This window comes from Tachysurus fulvidraco, chromosome 21, assembly GCF_022655615.1.
Source record: "Tachysurus fulvidraco isolate hzauxx_2018 chromosome 21, HZAU_PFXX_2.0, whole genome shotgun sequence".
In the NCBI taxonomy this organism is placed as follows: domain Eukaryota; kingdom Metazoa; phylum Chordata; class Actinopteri; order Siluriformes; family Bagridae; genus Tachysurus; species Tachysurus fulvidraco.
This window is the reverse complement of record NC_062538.1, coordinates 8,706,553-8,729,411: the sequence shown is the minus strand read 5'-3', so window position 1 is coordinate 8,729,411 and position 22,859 is coordinate 8,706,553. Positions and strand designations below refer to the sequence as shown.

The following is a 22,859-nucleotide window of genomic DNA, read 5'->3' as shown; positions in this document are numbered from 1 at the left end:
TCATCTTTTCATGGCTTCAATTTAATACAGTAATATTGCAGATCAGACGCATAAAATACGACACAGATATTTTTCCACATTTTATTCCTTGCACTTCTCTCACAATAATTAAAGTTGTGAAGTACTTTTTAACATACTTTGACATAAACTGTAGCAAGAGCTTGCTGTAAGTCCCGTGATGACATTTTAGGGATTTTGGAGGTTCTTCTAGCATCTTGCAGTCTGCTTGAACTTGCTTGCATGGCCTGAACTGGCCATGTTGGCATTATTTTAAATGTTCTTTACTTGCAATTGATTTTCCAGACAGTGGAATGGCTGATTACAAATCCTTTTGCGATCTTGTTATATCCATTACCAGACTCATAAACATCAACAATCTCCTTTCTTTAGGCCTCAGAGAGCTTCTTGGATCTCACCATGGTAAAACATCTCACTTCAACAATAAAGAGCAAACCAAACTAAATAACTGAGGTTTAAATGAGGCAAGCCTTCTACAAATTCTCTGTAACAATGGTTTAATAAGTTGCACCTGATGTGATACACCCGTAGGTCATTCTATCCAATTTAATTACAAATAATTGTCGTGCTGTCATTACTTTTTCCTCACAAGAAATTAGTTTTTTTCAAATTTTCATTTTACAAATCGTTTAAAAGGACCTTTCATTGGTTTTATTTGTTTAGTTGTAGTACTTGAATATTCCAATATTGTTATAAAGGTCAAATGCCCATTTGTAAAATGATTTAAAAAAGCACAGTTTATTATGTATTAAAGTTAAACCTGGATGTGTTTTTCCATATTGACTTAAATCTGTGCATATCATATGTATAAAGTAAACAAGACTGTTGCTTTAACAGAGCTGTAGTTTAAGCGCTTGCACTTGAATTACTTCAGTGATGAAGCACATTGTCATTAATTGGATCCAAAACAGGTTGTACAGTTTGGAAAAACCAGTACTAGTGTGTTTCAGCTCCGAATTTCAGTTTTTATGTTTTTGTACATAGTTTAATGCATTAAAATGAAAAAGATTCCAGAGGCAAACTGAGATCATTGAAACCACATTGATCACAGAACCATTAGATCATACTGTGAGCTGTCATAATAGTCATAACAACCCTTTCATCATGTTTAGTAATAATTCTGAAAGGACTGATAACTAAGAATTCAGCATAGTAGGAGTGATGAAGCATAAAAACTTGGTAGCATTCATTTTATATGAACTGAAAAATTGCAGTGAGGTCCTTCTGCATGCCCCAGATAGAGATACCCCAGAGCCTAGATGCATAGACACTGCATTTAATTGTGCTAAATAGTGATTTAGATTTTCACTGTAGCACTGTGTCTTTATCTAACACACAAAAAGCAATACTTTCTTTAAAATAAAAAAGGTCTACGTTCATTGTTTTTGTAATAAATTGTAACAACACGATAATTTTTTTAAAGTTTAATTTTTCTGTTCTCTCTATAAACAAGTATAAAATATTAGTATAAAAAAGTCTAAATTAGTGTACATGTGACTGCAGATCTTTGACCTTTCACAACTAAGCCTTTCCTTATAAAGCGACATGTTGCCAGTCACTGCCTCGCCATGTCCTGTCCTGTCACACAGTGCTTTGAGCTTCTTAAAGCATTAAAGGATCAGTCCATCTTTCCATTTTTGTTCTTCAGTCAAACGCCTGAGGAAGCTCGTTCAGTTTATGTATCGGAGCTGAATACAATCTGAGTATTGAAAACCTTTTTTTTTCTTCTGAAGAATAGTATATGAATTCTGCATGTTTTGGACAGCTAGATTTACTTATGCTAGTCTTTAGTCTAGCTAGTTAGCTGGCTGGCTTAGTTACACTTTCAAAGCTCACTATTTAAAAAAAATAACATTGTTGTAATTGAATGTTCTGAGTTTTATCATTTTGTTATTTCACATGATTTAGCTTTTGAATTTCTTAGCATTACTGTTTGATACAAATAATTATTTCTAAAAGCCAGTATACCATTGTTGTGCTGCAGTGCCTTGTACTGTCAGTGAGGTTCAAAGTGTCAATGAGCCGATGTGTCTCCAGAATGAAATTTATCTTATGTCCTTATCTGGCCTTGTTCGCCGTTGCATGGTTTCTGTCGTCCTTCAACAATAATCTCTAGCACTGGAGTCAGGTCCATAATTTTCTTTAGCATCTCCATTATATCTGGTTGTCCCCTGGCACCTTCAATGAATTCTTCAAGTGTTAATTCACCTTTAGAGAAAAAAATGGTACAAAAAGAGTATTGAGTCCAGCAGACAAGAAACAAACTGACCCCTGTGCAGTATACAGCATGTCACAGAGAAGAAGGCATTACTCTATTGAACACATTTTGCTAATGTTAAATAAACAACTCTACAGCAAATTGTACCTGTTCACTCACTCACTCACTCACTCACTCACTCACTCACTCACTCACTCACTCACTCACTCATTCATTTTCTACCGCTTATCCGATGGACCTGTTCACCTTTAATATAAATCTTGATATAAAACTTTGTATCGAGGTTTATACTTTTGATTTGTTTTTGTTTTTTTAAATAAAGAATATAAATAACATTTATAACTTTAAACATAAATACAGAAATATAAATTTGAGATACTTTGTTAAACTGTCTACGGAAGCGTATTGCATTCATTTGAGGAAAAAAAATCGACTCTGTTTTTCTGAATTAACGAGTTACTTATCTCAAAATTATGAGATAATTTTTCCTTAAAATAAAATGTATTTGCTCTGTTTTTCTGAATTAACGAGTTAATTATCTCAGAATTATGAGAATAATCTTCTCATAATGCAATACGCTTCCATAGACAGTTTAACAAAGTATCTCAAATTTATATTTCTGTATTTATGTTTAAAGTTATAAATGTTATTTATATTCTTTATTTAAAAAAACAAAACAAATCAAAAGTATATACCTCGATACAAAGTTTTATATTAAATTATTTCCTCAAGTGAATGCAATACACTTCCGTAACTGTCAGAGGTGCTGTTATAGAAAAAAAATAATCACCTCCTAACCAATCAGAATCAAGCATTTAACAGCATCTTTCAATCATCTTCATGTGAACTTTAGTTTATAAACTTGATTAATTTAAAGTAATTAATTATATCAACTCAGCTTATAAAATGTTTATTTAATTACAAGCTATTTAATTTAAAAAAATATAGTGATATTACCACCTGACTATTAGGAAAAAAGTGAATTAAATCAGCTATGTGATAGACTCACTAGACAGTTTAACATATTTAATATGTTCTGCAACTTCAACCATATATGTAGACAAAATTTGATTAAAATTTTGCTATCAACATTTGATAGCACCAATAACAAGGCATATTAACTTGAGTTTTTTTTGTTTTTTGTTTTTGTTTTTGGGGGGGGTTGCTTACCTTCTCCATTGACATCAATTGTTTCATATATAAGTGCTACTATCTCTTCTGGAACAATGCTCCGATTTCGTGTGATGTCCTGTATGGCCTGTAGTAATGAAAAATAAAACGTAGATAAAGTGGTTTGCTTTCATCTGGTTGAGATGACTTGACTGCTGGGTTATTGGAACTTTCCATCTCTCTGTTCCTCTGTATCACCTCTTGACCTTTCTGGCAGTCACATTTAAGTGGTTTCAAAATAGCAACATGTTTGGTATCATGTATAGATTAGTATTGACCTTAAACAGTTGTTGGCTCCAACATATTTATGTATAAAATAATTTTTATGGTCCAGTCTATTAAAATATTTTGTATAATTTACATGAAAAAAAATGGATTCTTGATTTTTGGACCTGGGAATTGATCTCACAACCTTCTGATTAGTAATCCAACACCTTAACCACTAAGATACCATGTCCCCAGATGCAAATACAAGGCTCCTGATTTGCACAACAGAATAAAACCAAGAGCAATGCCATGCTCATTAGGAGGGATTCTTGGGTGTCGGTCAGTTCTTGCATGCATACTGTAATTACATGGATTGTACTTTTCTCTGAGAGTGTTACACCTCCCTGTGACACTGCATGTGTAGCCCATGATAAAGAAGCAGTTGGTTGACTTCCTGCACACTGGAGGAAGTACAAAATAGCCTTTGTAGTCCCTGAGTAGTAGCTGTTGTTTGATAAGGGAGAGTGGAATGAGGGGTAGGAATTTACATTGACTAAATGAAGGACCAAAATGACATTAGCAGAAAATCAGGGAACAAAAATAAAATTAAAAATAAAATTTTAAATACAGTCTAAAGCAAATTTGCACCAAATGAGTAGTGAAATGGAAATTAAGTTGTAGGTTAGCACGTGTTTAATACGTACAAGCTAGCTAGCAGGTTTAAAGGTTTGGACAAACTCAAAGCTGTCCTTTGCTTTAAAAGTGACTGTGTAGGTACACAGAGGATTTTAAAATCAAATTGAATTAGGAGGTTAATGCTGCATACACAGTGATTCAGAATTTTACTTTAGACACTCAAAGTAAAAAGCCGGAAAAAAAAAAGAAACCAAACTTTTTTTTTTTTACCCTGATATTAGACTGTCTATAACCTTAGCTGATCTCAAGGAAAAAAAAATCCTTGATTATAATGCTAGTTGTCAAAAATACAATTGTTGTTTTTTCTGTAATTGTTGTTATGCATAATACAAAATGATCACTGATTACTGACTCTCATGTATTTGCACTTTAACTACAATAAATTATATCCAATTTAAAAATAGAATTTTTCCATTTGCATTATACATATATGTAACGTGGAATTGTTTTTCCAGCGTACCGTAAATATTGTCTCCAGTTCTTCTTTGTCGATTTTTCCATTGCCATCCTGGTCGAACAGTTTAAAATACCACTTTAATTTCTGGTTGATTTCACCTTTAAGCATCAGACTGATTGCAGCGATGTATTCCACAAAGTCTATGTATCCATCCTGAACAGAAAAACATCACGTCAGCTGGATTCAGTTCTCTGATGATAGCAGCTACATGCACACTATTAATGTGATCATTATCAGACCTATTTAAGTGATCACTGGATTAAATATGGTATTAAAGATTAAATAAACACACCCAGATTTTAATTAGTAAACAGGTTACCCAAATAATATATACTTTTAATGTGGTGTCTTTGGATGTAGCTTATGTGACATAGCCAATGCTTTATCACAAAGAGCAAAACTCAACCCAGCACTACATTTGACATGATGCTCCATTATAGATTTCTCATATTTGGTCCTCACCCCATCCATGTCAAACGTGTGGAAGACCTGTTCCACATAGCTGTTAGCATCCTCAGGCATCCCCTGCAGCCCAAGGATAGACTTCAGCTCAAATAGTGTGATCAGGCCTGATGGAGACTCCCTCATGAACTTGTTGTACCAGTGGTGCATGTCCTCGGCCAGGATGTCATCCAGGGTGGCGTGATTGTTGCCCATGTCTGAGGAAACACTCACTCTTTCTTCAGGTTCACACCAGTTATGCACTTAGCATGCCTCCTGCAGCCCAGGGCTCTTTTAACAGCATTGACCAGCCACACACTGATCACCACAGCAAGTCTCAAGATTCTAAACCTCTTATGTTGGTGTCATACTAAAAGAGTGATCACTTGAAATAACCTGTAATAGGATAACGGCAGCTTCGAACAGAGTGTATTTTTACGAGGAAGATCTGGCACAGAAAAAGAGAATGCTTATGTAAGTTATCCTGACTTCACCTCCATACTGCATTTACAATACGAAGTTTAAAGGGGCAGTGGTGGCTTAAGTGGTTAAGACTCTGGTTTGTTGACTGGAAGGTAAGGGTTCAAGCCCTGGCATTGTTGAGCTGCAAAAGTTAGGGAACTAAGCAAGGCACTTAACCCTCACTGCTCCATGGGCACTGTATCATAGCTGCCCCTGTGCTCCAACCCCAACCTCCTCAGTTGGGATATGTGAAGAAATGTGTATGTGGTGATAGAGAACAGTTCTATTCCTCAATTTCAATTCAAACTAGACAGTTGAATATCTGAAAAAGACAAGGTGATTTTGATCATAAGTCATTTATGGTGGCTCAAGTGGTGAAGGCTCTGAGTTGTTGACTGGAGAGCTGGGGTTCAAGTCCCAGCACTTCCAAGCTGCCACTGTTGGGCTCTTAAGCAAGGCTGTTAACACTCACTGCACAAAAGGTGCTGAACCATGGCTGACCCTGCAGTCAGACACCAACTTCATATGGGGTAAACAATGAAAGAATGTCACTGTGCTGTATTCCATCAAAGCATGCTTCTATCTGTCTAATACTTACTTAATTAAAGCCATCTAAATAAAAATTAAACTAAAGCCATCAAAATTTTCCATGCAAAAAGAACTTCTTTTAATACCCTACAGGAAGAAGTACACAACAATCAACATGCCTTTGTTTATTCATTCATTCATTTTCTACCGCTTATCCAAACTTCTCGGGTCACGGGGGGAGCCTGTGCCTATCTCAGGCGTCATCGGGCATCAAGGCAGGATACACCCTGGACGGAGTGCCAACCCATCGCAGGGCACACACACACACACACACTCATTCACTCACACACTATGGACAGTTTTTCCAGAAATGCCAATCAACCTACCATGCATGTCTTTGGACCCGGAGGAAACCCCCGAGGCACGGGGAGAACATGCAAACTCCACACACACAAGGTGGAGATGGGAATCGAACCCCAAACCCTGGAGGTGTGAGGCGAACGTGCTAACCACTAAGCAACCGTGCCCCCTTTGTTTATTCATTTGATTTAAAATGTTTCCCTACAATATAGACGCACTTTAGACTCACTAGACCGTGGCTCAAGCTTGAAACATTTATCATAGCCAATAACTGGGACCTCCTGTTAAGAGATATACAGAAATCATTTTTTTAATGCACTAATTAGTGTGTTTGTTGTTTTGTTACTCTTGTTGTTTTTTTTATTTTGTGCAGGTTCCTACAGCATGCAGAGCTTTTCCTAAATTAAATGAAGGTCAAACATGGTACTTTCAGAAAATTCTTAAAAGGTTGATGTCTGTAGTGTAATCATGGACTCTAAATTAGTCTGTTGTTGTTTCAATTTACACTTAACGGGATGTTCAGGCATCCGAGGAAGTCGTCGGCAGTGTTGTGCTAGTTACTAAAAAAAAAAAGTAACTAGTTACAGTTACTAGTTACTTCAAAAGTAACTCAATTACGCTATTGATTACACCAAAAAGTAACGCGTTACTGCCCAACACTGGTCGTCGGCATTGTCTTTGCTCCCTGACGCTGACTTTACGTTGGCTCTTACAGATTTGGCAATTTGCTTGAAGCATCTAATTAAATAATGTCATAATATCGCTGAATTGAGGTAATATTTAAAAAATATTTCAGTGCATTTAAAAAAAAAATAAAATAAAGTATTTGAAATGTACTGTAGTAATAGCTAACTACAATATGGTAACTGATAGTGATCAATGTAGATATACTACACAAATCCTTGGGACATGAGGACAACATATTTAAATACTGTATCTCACTCTAAGATGTCATTAAAATAACAAAAAATAAACAAAACCGAGTCTTTGATTTAAATTTTTATTATGAACATAAAACGTGACTGTGTATCTGACAACACACTATACACTTGCTCTAAATCCCAGTGTTTTGCATTTTATATAAAAAGCATGCTCTTGTCAACATCCATCCATCCTTTAGTACAACATTAACTTTAGTGCAATATATAATACAAAAGACCAAGAAATAATACTGAATCTGAAAAAAATCCATCACAAAAAAAGATTTTAGCAAAATGTTAACAAAACTGTACAAAAAAAGTTTTTCTTTCTACTTTCTGATTAACTTGCACATTAAAACAGAGGAAAAAAAATCTGGCGCTAAAGCTTTGTTAAGAGGCTTCAGGTCATTTTATTCACATTATTTCCAGACCTCTACTTCGCCCTTGTTGTTCTCCCATGTGGCTAAGATTTCATGAAGTGTCCCTCAAGTAGAATTCCTTTTTTCATTGCTTAGAGAGTTTACATTCCTGTAATATGACAAACAGAGTATTTAGATAGATATCCAGATATAAAGAAGCAGGAATTCTTATAAGGAATAGAGACTCACCTCTGCATCATCCTCTTGTTTCAATTCCTGTTCTTTTTTCTCCTCATCTGTTGCTGTTGCTGGCTCCTTCTCTGCCTCCACAGCTGTCTCCTCATCAGGCTCTTGTTTTGTGGCCTCTTCTTTCCTGCTATCTAACTCATTCTGGTCAGACTTCTTCTCCTCTTCTACTGTCTCCTCTTTCTCAGCCAACATGACACACTCCCTGCTCTCTTCTGCCCCGGTTGAAGCTACGAGCTGCTGCTCTGAATCTGATGAAACTTCATGGTGTGCTTCATCTTGCTGTTGCTCAGATGTAGCAGATACCGGGTCGGCACCTTCGCTCTCTTCTTTCTTTTCGAACACGTCGTTCTCCTTTCCATCTGGAGTCGTCGGTGAGGTGGCATTGTCCTCTTCAGTCCCACCATCGTCCCCACTGGACTTCCTGAGACGGCGAGATGGAGGACGTCGTTTGATAGAATGACGAGCACGACCCTGTGTGCATATCAAGATCAACACATGCATTTTTTTCAACTCTATATATAAAATCTCTACCTGTATCAGTAAAATTGTTTCTAATTAAACATCTAGAAGTTCTCGCTTTTCAAGTAGTTTTTAACCTTGTTGATGCTTGGAAGAATAAGGCTTTCTGCAGGGGCCTCAAAGCTAGCCGGAATCTCAAACTCTTTTTGTTTGGATACTGAGGTTGGGCTGACTGGGCTACAGGGTGACTGAGGTGGAAAAAATGGCAGCTGCGGTTTTCCAGCTCCTGGACTCAATGGGGAAGGCAGGAGGGACGTTGGTGAAAGAGATGCCTGTGAGAAACAAAACATAAAAATGTAACACACAATTACAGTATATCACAAATGTAACTAATCAAATGAGGCATGTTTATTGTCTAATGTTCACCTCTCTACAGCTTCTAGGATCTTTAGAGTCTCAGTTTTTGATGTAGCCCTTGAATTGAGGAACATATGCCATTGGTTTAGCAACAAGAGGAGGATTTGAACCTGAAGCTGTCAGGATGATGCCTCTGAAGTGAACGATTTTGATTTCAATAATTTGGGTTGTTAAGAGTAGACTCAGAGAGAAATGAATGTCAGACATTGTAAGACAGACTACATGTGTATGAACAAGAGGGAGAGAAAAGTAGAACAGCTGGGTTACAGGGTTCTGAGGTCAAGAAGGATCTGAAGTTTATGACGGTTAGGACATGTACAGAGGAGCGAGATAGTTATATTGGTAGAAGAATGTTGGAGATGGAGCTGTCAGAGTACAGGATGCCAAGCACAGAGTTAATTGGAAAAAGATGATTCGCTGTGGGGACCCCAACAAGAAAAGCAAAAAGTAGAAGAAGAGAGGACTCAGAATCAGGCTCTGAGTCTGCCAGTATGCCAGTCTAGCCATCACAAGTTTGTTCTTGTCAAACTCTTTTAGATAATTATGCTAGTAAATTTATCAATTTAGAGAACTGAATCATGTGAAAAAAACTGGCCGCCATAGTAAATAGGGAAATTGTATATACATATTTTTAAATAGGTGCTATTACATATCTTGCCATTAGAGGGTGTGTTGCCAATGTATGTGCAATGTGTGTGTGCGCGTGTGTTGAGGAAGAGGTAGCATGATGGAGGGTTGTATTTGGTGAACATATTAAGATGGTTTGCAGTAAACACACCCACCTGTAGTTTCTCAATGAGGGCAGAGTTTCGATTCTTTCTCGGCAGGTGGGAACCAACTTCTGCTTTCTGTTATTTAAAAAAAGAATATATGCATCATGTATCATATAAATAAATAACCCCTGAAAATGTAATACAGCTTTATGCAAGATGTAAAGTTGCATCATATAACAAAAAAGATAAAGTGAAGAAAGAACAACCTAAAATTTATGATAATTAAAAACAAGGGTTCCATCTAGTGTGCTAAAGTTTTGGCTCTTAAACATGCTTTATACCACAGTACTGACTGGTCAGAAGATGTTTATTAATTTCCTCCAACAGCAGCTGTGATAATAATTCCAGCTGCAAATCAAATGTTTACATTAACATACTCATTCAGATACTAATTATGTCTACAGTAACAGCTCATTCAAAGGAACTGGCAAGTGGTGAAGATTAATAGTGTTATAAACAGACTAAACCCTGTTGTAAGTCATCAGGAGAAAGGACATTCTGATTTTTCAAGAACAAGCTGCTTATTTTTGTCTTTTTAAAAAAGAATGACTCTTTATAGTTGTGATAACAGGAACTAACTTGTCATGGGGCCTTCCACAACATTAAACATCGAAAGGATAAACATCTGTATGCTGCATCTTGTTCTTGGTTAAATAAAAATGGTAATGCTGGCAACACTCTATGCTGTTACAGGAAATGAACTTCGGCTGATGACAGTACTAGAAGAACCTCTTAGTTAAGTAAATATAGAAAATGGTCAGTGAAATACTCTAGTCAAAACATGCAAATGTGTCTTAGCAAGAAAGTTTTCCTCATGCTTCTCGACCCATCTCACCTCGTCCTGCCCCTGACCCACATCATTACTGGCAGGAATTGGCAGTGTGCGTGGTCTCCTCCGTACCGGCTTGTTCTGAAATACAAGAAAACACAAGATATTTGCAATATCCTGTTCTGTCAGGCCTGGATCAGATGGAACATGGCTGGTAAATAGAGCGTGACAGTAAAACAATTATGTGTAACTTTTCCTAAGAATCATTCAACACCCTCTAGAATACAGATGGGAATTGAAGAAAGAACCACAAAGAAGAGAAAATATGAATGGAAAAGAATGCAGTGGGATCAACTGAGAGATGGATAAGAAAAGCAGGAATGCAGAAAAAAGAATATCGCTGATTACAATGGCATTAAAAGTGAGAGATAAAATGGTTTGATTCAAAGCTCTACTGTTGGGGGAATAAAGCAAAGATCAGCAGCCTAATTCAGGGTACTGAAAGATCTTGTGGCCAGGAACCCTTTCAACAAAAAAATAATAATGCAACAAATCCTGTAACACGTTTATATTATTTATAGGCGACAAGGCTACGTACACAAAATAATACATGTAATCAACAAAAAGAATTTTGCCCCACTATCAGAACCATTTACCTAAACAACACAACAAATTTGACTGATACAAACTACCTGTTACTATTATGTCACAATCCTTTTTATTAGCATTCAGTCAGGATTACGCAGTGTTATAGCACGACCTCGTCAAACCACTTCAACTGAGTCTACACACATATGTACCATAGCCTGTTCTAACCACTCCAGGATGTTTGTTTCCGTTCTAATACATTATAGTTTCTATTTTAACAGCTCAGACAAACAATGATGGCAGATGATCCAAGTAATCTAACAATAAGTCTAATAATATACAGATAAACATGCGTTGTTATTCAGAATATTTAGACACATTCAATAAATAATTGATATGATGATGTCTTCGGTAAAATGACTTCTTTTGTGAAGGAGTCTGTTCAGTCAGTCATAGCTAAATCTGGAATGTTAAGTTGTAATTGTTGACAACTGTTGGTAATTCTGTGGTATAAGAAGAATAAAACATTTCAGGGTTTGCTGTTATAGGTAAATAATCCGCAACTAGTTACTGCTACCACCCTAGGCTGATTCTTTTCCTATAACACCATATCATGAAGTGTTTTATTTCTCTCATTACAGCAGGTCCTATTCAATTCCAGTGACCAGTAAATTAGAAAGAACAACTAATAATAGAATGATGGTCTAATAGAAGGGCAGGTTGATGGAGGAACCGAGAGAGACTGTTTGAGCAGAGTGCATGTGAAAACGTAAGCAAAAAGAAGTTAGAGAGGTAGTCTGAATGAGGAAGGATGGAGAGACTGATCAGTTACAGTTGGGGACGCCTCACCACTTCATCTTCTGGACAAAGGGGAGCCTGGCATGAGAACCTTCCAGCCAGTTCAGCCACAGAGAGTCTCGACCCCTTCTGAAATACATCAGTGTTATCACTTTAAAGCATGCATGCAACACCAGCTGCTGAAATAGGAAGAAAATGGAGTTAAACGTTTTACACTGGTTTGTGTGTGTGTGCGTGCGCATGTGTGTGTTGTTGCAGACATCTGGCACAAAGACTTTCTCACATGAAGATAGTGTTAAAACCTGTAAATGGCAGAAAGAAGCAGGCAAGTAAATTCCTGGTCACTCATGTGACCATAAAATATAAGTAGTTTTCACCCTTCTGGGCAAATAAGAAAAGAAGAAATAAAAACAAATAGATGAAATAAAATACAAATAAGTAAGTAAATAAGTTACTGGGTCAAAATTTCTTTCTTTTGGGTGATAGATAGATCTTTCTTGCCAGAGACGACTGTTATCCTGCCACATACGTTTCACAGATCAGACTAAGCAGCATTTCATTTTCCACAACAGGAAACCATGATAAACTGTGCTGAGCGTTGGCTTTAAGCAGTTGAACAAACAATTCAGAAAGAGTCCTGTGGAATCCTAAAGTGACCTTGTATTTAATGTCTATATGTATATATTGTATTGTTTGTACATCAGCATTTACTTAATGGTCATGTGCTGCTCTTCATGCTGAGTTTTATGTTTAAGATGTTACATCCTAATAGATCGTAGCGTAGCCAGTGTGGCTGAGTATACAGAGCAGTATCAATGACCATGGTCATTAAAATGAATGCAAAAGGACATTCAATGATTCACAAGGCCATCGTTTGTCTCATTTCTACTCTTCCTCTATTTTGTTCCATTTAACTACATGTGCATCTGAACCACAGTATGTCACATGCAACAGCTTGAGCGTTTGCTGTTTGTGTTTGTATTTGATCTGATATAGATATACAGAAGTAGAGATGATAATCATGTGAAAAGTATCAGAACATGCTGAAAGTTTACTGAACTATTGGATATCTTCATTCAAATCTCTTGGCTCTGGCTCGGTTATAGTAATTTTTTAACAAAGTTATTATTAATTAAATAGAGGTTTTAACATAGCCCGGGTCTGTAGAAATATCCTGCTCCTGGCAACATGGGTTGGACAATAGATTAGCTTGGGTAGTACCTTTGACCTCCAGAATGGAAGCTCAGACCAATCATTCTGTCTACCCTTGGGCTCTGTGGCTAGTCATTAGTGGTGCCAGTATTTGAGTTGACTGGAAACTTATCTGCTGAAAATTTAAAAGAGCTCAGGAGTGAGGAAGTATCATGCCCGGAGGCATCTGTTTACATCACTATATCTGTTCCTGTCACTTAGCACCTCATGTATTGCTGTGCAGATTTCCCTGGACTAGGATGTCATGAGCAGCTAGCAAAAGGGAAAAGGAGTGAGTTTAATGTCTGAGCTTGACACACCATCTCTGATCTCTGGTCTCACAACCTTCCAGAGTCTTCCAGTGTGTACTGACCTTATGTAAGCTAAACATTCACTACTTTATTTCCCTATCTATTTCTCTCCTGGTGTGACTGCCAAATACATTTCCATTTGTTTTTCTGCAAAAAAGATTTTAATCAGCATCATCAGCATCATCATCATCATCATTAAACTAAATCTCTCTAAACTTAAATTAGAAAGAATTTCATCATATATTTCAAGTTATTTTGGAGTATAAGGTGAATCCCGAAAATTCTATTTATTTGTTTGTCCCATTTTCATTCCTGAGCTAAAGCTTTTACTGCAATCCTTATCAGGCCTGAAATCCTGAAAGTCATTATATACCGAAATTAAACACTAACACCTTAAAATTCACTTAATCAATAGTTGTTATTTATCTGACTACTTCTGCTAATTTCATCATGGGGGAATTTAGTTGTTAGCACCAAGATAACTGTAGTGTAACCTCCCACATACATAGGTTTGTTTCTAGTTTTGTCTATACTATAGTTATAGTGAAAGTGTAGGCTTCAGGTTTCTTAGCTCTGTTAGTGTATCTCATAGCTGTATATCAGTTAGCATTTAGAGATCTATTTTATTTTTGGCTTAAGAATATTGCAATTACTGTTATGTACTGTAATTACACTGTTATTGCAGCATGTCATTTTACTTCCTGCATCAGCAGAAATTGGTAAACTGCCATAAAAGCACACATACCAGAATATGACAATTATTATATTGCAAAAACACCAACAAGATACAGTGAAAGATATTTGGCACTTACACAAGCAAAAGAATGGTTGCAGTATCTGGTTACAGCATCCATCTTACCGTTAACCTGTGCGTATCAGTCGATTGTGGTTTTCTGTGTATTATGAATGTGCTAGGACCCATTGCTGCGGACCAGATTGTTAATTTTTTGGTTTGTTATTTATTATACAATCATGAGGGGCATAATAATTATTAATATACACTGTTCTATATCACATTAATAGCAGCAGTAGAAACTGCAATTATTATTATTATTATTATTATTATTATTATTATTATTATTGTTGTTGTTGTTGTTGTTGTTGTTGTTGTTGTTGTTGTTACACAATACAGCACATTGGAATTCTATTCCTCACACATCCCAGCTTTGGAGGTTGGGGACAGCAAGCATGGGTAGGGTTTAAAGGCCTTGCAGTAAGCAATAATGTTATATATTTAACCAGCAACATTATTACATTACTTCATGCAGCATGCTATTTACTGTATAACAGCAGCAACTGAAACATTAATGAATTTCCCACCTCTGTGAGTTTCTGCTCAATTTCACTCCTTTGCTCCATTGATAAACTAAAAATAACTGAAAGTCTATAAAATTCTATGTTCATATAATACTTGTTTCTATGAGAGAAATAAAAATTGGAAGATCTTTTTACAATGCAAAAACACTGAAGAAATTGTTGTTCAGAAATGTGGATCATGTAAAAGGATCTGAATTCATAATTCCAAAATATAAATGACAGTGTAACCATATTATAACACATTACATTATATGACACATTACATATGCATTATTACATGTAACAAAAGAAGCAAATGTCTAGTTTGATCATATTCATTGTATCAAAGCAAAATGGAACTGATTCCTTCCAAAGTTCTCTGTGCACACTAAAATACCTTGTTAGAAATGAAAACTGAAGGAGTGCTGTGTGAACCATCCTAATCAGCCTGGTTTGGCTAACAGAGCAGCAAGCTTCACAAGTACCTCTTGATGGCAGGGTGTGGGCCCTTTCCCCTGAGACTGATTCAAATTCACAGTGTCGGTGTATATGGGTGTTGCTTCTGATGTTTATTTCTCAGTTTGCTATAATATAACCCACTGTTTCAAATGACAATTGGAGACTATATCAATCTCTAGCACACTTCAGAATCAGAACCAGAATCAGAATCAGCTTTATTTGCCAAGCGTGAGCAGACACACAAGGAATTTGTTCTGGTTTTTAATGTGCTCTTGGTACATACATGCATACGTACATATATATACATACTGCATTTCGTTGCCTTGTACTTGTTCATGTGTAATGACAATAAAGTTGAATCTAATCTAATCTAATCTAATCTAACATATACATATTTCATAGAAACAAACTGCACCAACGTGATTCAGGAGCCTTCTGAAGCAGAACAGAAGCACAACCGAACAAAGGCTTCATCTTAGCAACAGGAACAAATAGACAATCTAATACACTACAAACACCAGCCCTTGTGATTAATCACCCATTATAACTGATTGCTGAAATAAAGTGTAGCTAATCACAAGGGAATGTAGGACTGAAAGCCCTTTTCTTTTTCTAGCAATTGAGCTACTTTTACACCTTTACACATAGATGCACTACTACACACCGAATCATCGTCATAGACAACAATTACACAATATATATAAGATACATTACAGCTTGTTTTGAGTATATCCCCTAGAGGAAGTTTTGTTAGTAGCAGCATACCGTGAAGCTGTTTATGCTAGTGGTGGAGTATTTCAGATGTTTTGACAGCCAGTATCGGAATTTATTAGACTTGTGTCCATTTCACTAGGGTATGTAACTCACCATCAATTTGATCAGCTTGATATTCACTATGTAAAGACATCACACTTAAGTAGCAAGGTTTCTTCATAGAGCCTGACTGATCTCACCAAATCATTAGATTATATTTGCAGGAAGTCAAAAGTAAGAAACATCCATGAATTGTTTTGGTTAAAGCATATAGATAGTTTTTTTGCCGTTTGCCATAAATGAGCTACAGTGAGATCTGATGGGTTTTCCCAGACTGTCAGGTGTTTATTGCAAATTTCTGATTCTTGAAAAATCTGATGAATATCAGTGTGTATGAATGTTCATGCATCAGATTGTATTGAGAAATCAAATGATTGACCACTGTGTCACAGTGAGCTTACTTAGAGGAAAATCTAATCATTGGACAGAATTGGGTCAGAGAATTACTCATTTTTATTTACTAATTGGAAATCAAATAAATGAGTGATATGTGGTTGGTTGTTTGTTTGTAGCGTCTGTCAAAGAACTAGGCAGATAAAAATATACTAGACTCTACAGTGAAACCTGAGTCAAGCTATCACTGGTTCTATGGCCCAGCTACAGCCTCTGTCAGTGCAAAACAACTGTGAAGTACCATGTTTTGGATAAGTATTTGCCCCTTTTACACCTGATATTGAAATGGACTTGTCAGGAATCTACACAAAATATTCTTTAATAGTGAACTGATCATCCATATTTTTTAAGGCATGCTTTAAGGACAGTGTTGTCTGTCTGCCGGCTCGTTGCTACACCCTCCTCTGAGATTCTTTTATCTAGGTGTGACCTCATGCTTTGGCTCAGATTGTTATAGGCGGCTGTTGGGTCGGAAAACTAGAGTGTGAGTCAGTTGTTGAAGAGGTACAAATGCCTCATGCCTGTATTTCACCCTGCTCTCATCAGCACCTTATCGTCATGTAAAAGTGTAAAAAGAATGTAATAGTTTGAAGTTAAAGAATGTGATGATAAAAAAATTCTGGATTTCTTATTTTTTTATTCATATTTTTTGCAATGAATTCATTCAGGTATTGAACTTAAATATGAGTCTGTATCATTTCTTTATAAATAAAATGAACCACAGTGCTCTTGAATTCTCAATACTGATTCGTCACTAGTTTTGGCCACAAAATTTATATCAGCATGCTCGTTCTAATATGTTGTCATCTCTACTTGTCTTTAACTGTAGCCACTATACATAAAACATTAGCATTTGTAAAATTACTCTTACAGAGGAAAGTATTGAGAATGGAGCCTGTCGCAGATCCTAAATAACATGGCAAGCTGCATTTTCTTGTCTTACTAACTTTATGATGGAGGAAAGAGAGGCTGGTGAGGACATAGCTTTATTTGAGATGATAACTTCATTTGAGGATGTTCCACAAAATTAAATGTAGCTATAAACCGATAAAAGTACAATGTGTTGTTCTATAATAATTTGTCGCCATAAAGTTATGGTATATTCAGGAATAAAACACTTCCTGACTTGATTTCAGAAAACAGTCAACTTCGTGATGGAAACTGTAACCTGTATCTCCACATGGAGCATTAAGTTAATTTGAATATTGTAGACAACTATAGTAAACAGTAAACTGCAGGTGTTTTTTCAGCATCTGGGAGATTTTATGTTTTGGATAGAAATTGGTTTTAATAATCACCGTACTGTATTTTCCTGGACAGTGAAATAACTGCCAGGTTATGCATCAACAACATGAAAAAGAGTTATTTAAGAAGAATTGTGCAACATCCAAATGCACTTGTGTTGCTCAATTTGAAGCAACATCCCAACAGGGCTGGGTTGGTATGTGCAATCTGTCACACTATACCACACAATATTCACACTAACACCCAGTCTGCATGGCCTAAAAAAAGATTTCTGTTATGCTTATGAATATACTAAGGCCAAAACTCAATCTAATGGACTGGGGCTGTAATGCAATTATTTATCAAATGCCACTCTGTACAATACACAGACTGGTATAATATAGGTGCCTATATTTTTACTCTTTGGGGAAAATACAATCTATCAAACCTGATAAAACACACATTTTTTAGGCAAGTGATGGATTCATGGAAATCCCCTCTAGCTAGAAAAAAAGGATCTCTAACCAGCTGAAACACCATTGTATGGCAATGTCTTTTCTGTGGAAGTGAATCAAAACAGCATTTTGAGGAACAGAAATGAACAAAATATTTCAGCATCCATTACACCACTTTAAAAGGTTTGTAACATACAAAAGAAAGTTTCACCAGCACACAGAGAATAGAAGAGATCTTGTGAAAGTCTAGCATGACCCTGTTTTGCAGGAATCTTTCTTGCAACCACTTTTTCTCTGCTTTTCTCATGTCCCTTTCTGTCCTGTGTGTGTGTGTGTATGTGTGTGTGTGTGTGTGTGTGTGTGTGTGTGTGTGTGTGTGTGTGTGTGTGTGTGTGTGTGTGTGTGTGTGTGTGTGTATATATGACAGCTGCTGAGGTGGGATTGACGATAACTCGGCCCTGCCAGAGTTTTCACATAGCTGACATTCAGTATATAATGAACTCAAATAGCCTTGCATACACACATACTCACATACATACATACACACACACACACACACACACACACACACACACACACACACACACACACACACACACACACACAAGCACAAGCAAGCACACACACACACACACACACACACACACACACACACACAAGCACAAGCACAAGCATGCACACACACACACACACACACACACACACACACACACACACACACACACACACACACACACACAAACACAAACACACAGCAGCCCCTCACCTAGTCCTTTAAATTCACAGGGAAGTGCTGTCAGAGCTCCGCTCATGCTGGGATTAGTTATAACATGACATTGATTGCAGGATGTCTTCTACAGGATGTCCACCAGACTTCAATCTTACTGTACACTGTAACAAAGGTTTTCCACCCTGACATTGTATGATTCTTATAACATCATATACTGAAGGGATTTATTCCTTTCAACCACAGCAATTTACCAACAGTAAAAAAGATGCATTATTACTTATTTATAGCTGCACTTGAGTGCGAGTCTGTGTGTTTGGTGTCACAACTTTAATGTTGCTAATAAGTAACAAGAAAATTAAGTCAATTCCAGTATAGTAAAACTCCTGTAAAACCAAACGAGGAAAACTTAGTCCTCACTTTAGCATCATGCTAAATCATCACACATATTAAATCACAGCAAGTTTTGATGTAACCTCAAACAGCTTCACTTATGTGGTTTACTGACACTGTCCAGCAACTTAAAATCACATTATTTTTAGCAATTGGCTTTGTGCCACTTAATACTAACATCATATGTAAGATCACAGTTTGAAGGTAGAACGTTATACGAGATCTGATTGATGATAAAGTTAGTTTCATTGGTCAATTTTGATTTACAGACTAAGCTTTAATAATGTTCTTGTACAAATGGATATATTATTATCAATAAAAGTGGACAGTCAGAAAGCTGAAAACTGTCATAGCTCCATTTTGAAGTGAAATTCAATTCTTCCTCATCTTTACACAGTTTGTTGTCACTCAACATGTTAATGTATGTTAATTTCGGCTATAAAAATTTACTCCAATGGTGAAATAAATAAATAGATAGATAGATAGATAGATAGATAGATAGATAGATAGATAGATAGATAGATAGATAGATAGATAGATAGATAAATAAATAAAAAACTTTTACTTGAATGGAAGACGATATGACTTGTGAAGAGGTACAGTATATGCGTAAAGTAGCAGTACATTTTACATCCCTCTCCTGTGATTTTGGTGTTTTCTCTCTGCTAACTCACCTTCTCAACCTTTTTAAAGCTTGTTAATTAGCTGGGAGCAAAGAAAATACTGCAATATTCAGTGCTGTGGTACTTCTAGGACCAGGGGTGAGAAACTCAGCTGTAGATGAATTTACCTTAGGAATATTGAAAGATTGAACGGATAGAAAACATTAAATTTACAGCATTTATAGCATTTTACAGCCTTATTCAGTGTGAATTAAAGAAGTGTTTGGCAGTCTCTATCAAAAACACAATCTCATGCAAGTTCACTAGCTCATGGACAAAGAACACCTTCAAGATAAAATCCTGAAAACAAAAGAACAGAACTGGAATTATGTCTTTGTGGAAGACTGGGGAGGATGTGCTTATTATTATTATCCTTCCTGGTCATTCAAAACATACAAAATACATATGTATTTTTAGCCACTGTTTAGCATGAGCTCTCGAGCTATCACAAGCTAGCTAAAGGACCTTCTAACAATATTATATTTGATAAGATAAAAAGTTTGATATTCTAGCACTTAGGATTCTGCAAAGACTGTTGTCTTAACGTTCACAAACGACAAACAACAGTTAAAATTGAACATGCTGGTTTTGTGTGTGTGTGTGTGTGTGTGTGTGTGTGTGTGTGTGTGTGTGTGTGTGTGTGTGTGTGTGTGTGTGTGTGTGTGTGTGTGTGTGTGTGTGTGTGTGATTGCTTGTGTGTGTAATTCTCCAGTGATGACATTAATGTTGTAGCAGCATTGAAGCTCACAGTCATATTACTCACACATGACTATTTCAAGCCAATTAATCTGTTCACATTAAGGAGCTTCTAATTTCACCTAATTTTAACAGTAGAGCAGGATTTGCTCTATATAGTTTACATACTAAAGTTTACTCATTTATATTATAAGTTGAGTGCAGTATTCTGTATGCTGCTCAGAGATGGCAAAATAATCTTACAGCATCAGTGGCACTTCAGAGCTCTTACAGCCACAGCCATATGTCAGAGGAACAAACCTCCAAACACTAATTTACACACAACAGAGCTGACTTCATTTTTAAAGAATGCTTTTGATATGCATGAAAATCTGAGACACCGAACAACTGAAAACGTTGATTCGCGTTATTGTGACAGATTATAATAACACGATATTATATTGTTTCTATAGTAACAGCCTACACAGGAAATCGTGTGGCAGACGCTCCACATAATGTCATGAGGTTCCACAATGATAACAAGATACGAAAAAAAGTCATTCTTTGGTAAGTAAAAATCATTAGCCTGGTATAACAGGAACAAAATATATAGCAAAATTATTATAAAAATAATTCCACTTCACCACACTATCTTGTTGTTTATATTTTTGGAACAACATGTCAAGACATGATTCATTCCTCATTTATGATAGATATTAGATTTTGGTAACACCCAACACCTAAAATAAATACTGCACACTCTGGTACAGCTGGTTATATGTTGTAAGGTGTATAAAGTTTTAAAAAGAAAACCTCAAATGCATTAAATAAAACATTTTCATTTAAAAAATTAAATTATATAAGGCCTCAGAATCACTCATTATATAATAACCTTCTTAAAATGAAATCACTGATTACAATTTAAGGCTTTACACACCATAAATCAGGTAATCTTCACACATTCACTGAAAACAGCATGAATATCTATTAAGGTCAAGCCAAAGCCTGTTTACTAGTGACCATCTCTGCAGGCATAAACCTCAAAATAGCTACAGGCTATTTAAAGAGACTGCTATTACCTGTTTGTTACTCTTTCACTTCATCAGGCTTGCACATACCATAATAAATATAATGATCTTATCTGTATTATTGTCCATTTACACACATTCACACTTACAACAGTGTATCACCTAAACCCGGCTACTTGTTCAGCGGATGAGGTTACACCACTTCCTGTGTCAGTTAGCTCACTGCAATTCCAGACATGCTTACATTGAACCAAACACTCAAACCTGTCTTTTAACACAACACAGAAATGTGAAAATAGGAGAAGTGCCACTTTATCAACATGGGCTGGGGTACAAAAAATACTATAACAGCTTAATTGAAACTTTACTTTTGGATGAAAAAAAAGAGTTTAGAATTTATATAAGGGAAAAGGAAGTGAAATTAATGATCTGTATGAATTTTTATTACTTCTCATTTGGAGAAAATTTGAATGTTACTATCATCTTAGTACGCTTAATAAGATTGATAAAAGCCTAGTTTTCCCCCAAACACAGTGTAATACCACTGTAATAATCTATTTATATGATTACATCTCTGTATATAGCATTGTGAAATGTTTAGTTTTTTCCATCTATCTTTCTGTTTTGTTTTATATTTGATGCTGTTTAACACTCCAGTCAATGCCACATGTCATATTCCTCAGAACAATATAGTAAAAAGTTATTACGCAGTATTTGAATGCAAAGCCAATTCAGCTTACATCATCATATTGCCTCACTTGACTTGTAACTTGACTCTTATTCAGTCTCCATGACAACTCAAACAATTTGTTAGCACATAACTCTGATCATTGAATTAAATTCATCCATTTAATGAACAAACCCCAAATAAAACTATGCTTTTTGTCCTTACCGCCATGTTTCCCTCCTGTGTTTGGAGAGCTCCACTGAACACACTTGCTGCTCTCTAGTTAATCAACTAGCTGAAGTTGAAGTTGAAGCTGGAGCTCTCCTCAAACCCTCCTCCCAAGGTCAGGGTTGCCAAATTGAGGCATACTGTTTATAGCTAATACCAGGTTTAAAAACTCACCTAACAATGAAGTCTTTCAAAACTAATTTGATTAACTTTCTCGACACCTCAAACCTGCAACCTTTAAGACAACTGCAATCTAATTTAATGCTAGTCGATCATGGAGAATGCAAGCAAGCTTCCAATCTGGCAACCATGCCCTCATGCCAGCCCCCTCTTGTCTATGAGGAAGGCCAGAGTGGCCGTAGTGCAGTTATATTTAGTCGTTTATCTCACAGAGACCACTACGAGAAACCACTTTTCATAAAGAAGGGGAAGAAGCACAAAGGATGTC

The 22,859-nt window shown here is 36.3% G+C and overlaps 2 protein-coding genes across 6 annotated transcripts; both read right to left on the bottom strand.

Moving 5' to 3' along the window:
• Positions 1–67: 67 nt before the first annotated feature.
• On the bottom strand, positions 68–6,494 carry guca1d (guanylate cyclase activator 1d). The gene is made up of 4 exons (XM_027134170.2): positions 5,229–6,494; positions 4,770–4,919; positions 3,407–3,494; positions 68–2,226 (listed from the first exon to the last, which is right to left on the bottom strand). The coding sequence occupies exons 1-4, from the start codon at positions 5,421–5,423 to the stop codon at positions 2,069–2,071; spliced, it is 591 nt and encodes a 196-aa protein (XP_026989971.1). The 5' UTR covers positions 5,424–6,494; the 3' UTR covers positions 68–2,068.
• Positions 6,495–7,543: 1,049 nt separating this feature from the next.
• Positions 7,544–22,548, bottom strand: dub (duboraya). 5 transcript variants are annotated; one of them, XM_027134147.2, is made up of 7 exons: positions 22,409–22,548; positions 11,941–12,018; positions 10,570–10,644; positions 9,744–9,809; positions 8,682–8,876; positions 8,086–8,556; positions 7,544–8,005 (listed from the first exon to the last, which is right to left on the bottom strand). In XM_027134147.2, exons 1-7 carry the CDS (start codon positions 22,412–22,414, stop codon positions 7,982–7,984), a joined length of 915 nt encoding a protein of 304 aa, XP_026989948.2. In that variant the 5' UTR covers positions 22,415–22,548; the 3' UTR covers positions 7,544–7,981. The 5 variants fall into 5 exon arrangements, with proteins under 5 accessions (XP_026989948.2, XP_047661632.1, XP_047661630.1 ...); XM_047805676.1 differs by having other exon boundaries at positions 11,941–12,015; positions 22,409–22,464; XM_047805674.1 differs by lacking the exon at positions 22,409–22,548 and adding an exon at positions 12,104–12,166.
• Positions 22,549–22,859: the final 311 nt, after the last annotated feature.

What these genes read in the sequence shown, in the direction of transcription:
- guca1d (XM_027134170.2), bottom strand. Translation starts at nt 5,423, where the DNA reads ATGGGCAACAATCACGCCACCCTGGATGACATCCTGGCCGAGGACATG. An exon ending in ACACGTTTGACATGGATGGG is followed by an intron (nt 4,920 to 5,228) that starts GTGAGGACCAAA and finishes TTTTCTGTTCAG; the next exon opens with GATGGATACATAGACTTTGT. An exon ending in AACTGGAGACAATATTTACG is followed by an intron (nt 3,495 to 4,769) that starts GTACGCTGGAAA and finishes TCATTACTACAG; the next exon opens with GCCATACAGGACATCACACG.
- dub (XM_047805674.1), bottom strand. Translation starts at nt 12,151, where the DNA reads ATGTCTGCAACAACACACACATGCGCACGCACACACACACAAACCAGT. An exon ending in TTTGTCCAGAAGATGAAGTG is followed by an intron (nt 10,645 to 11,940) that starts GTGAGGCGTCCC and finishes CTTGTATTTCAG; the next exon opens with AACAAGCCGGTACGGAGGAG. An exon ending in TGGGTCAGGGGCAGGACGAG is followed by an intron (nt 9,810 to 10,569) that starts GTGAGATGGGTC and finishes TTTAAATAACAG; the next exon opens with AAAGCAGAAGTTGGTTCCCA.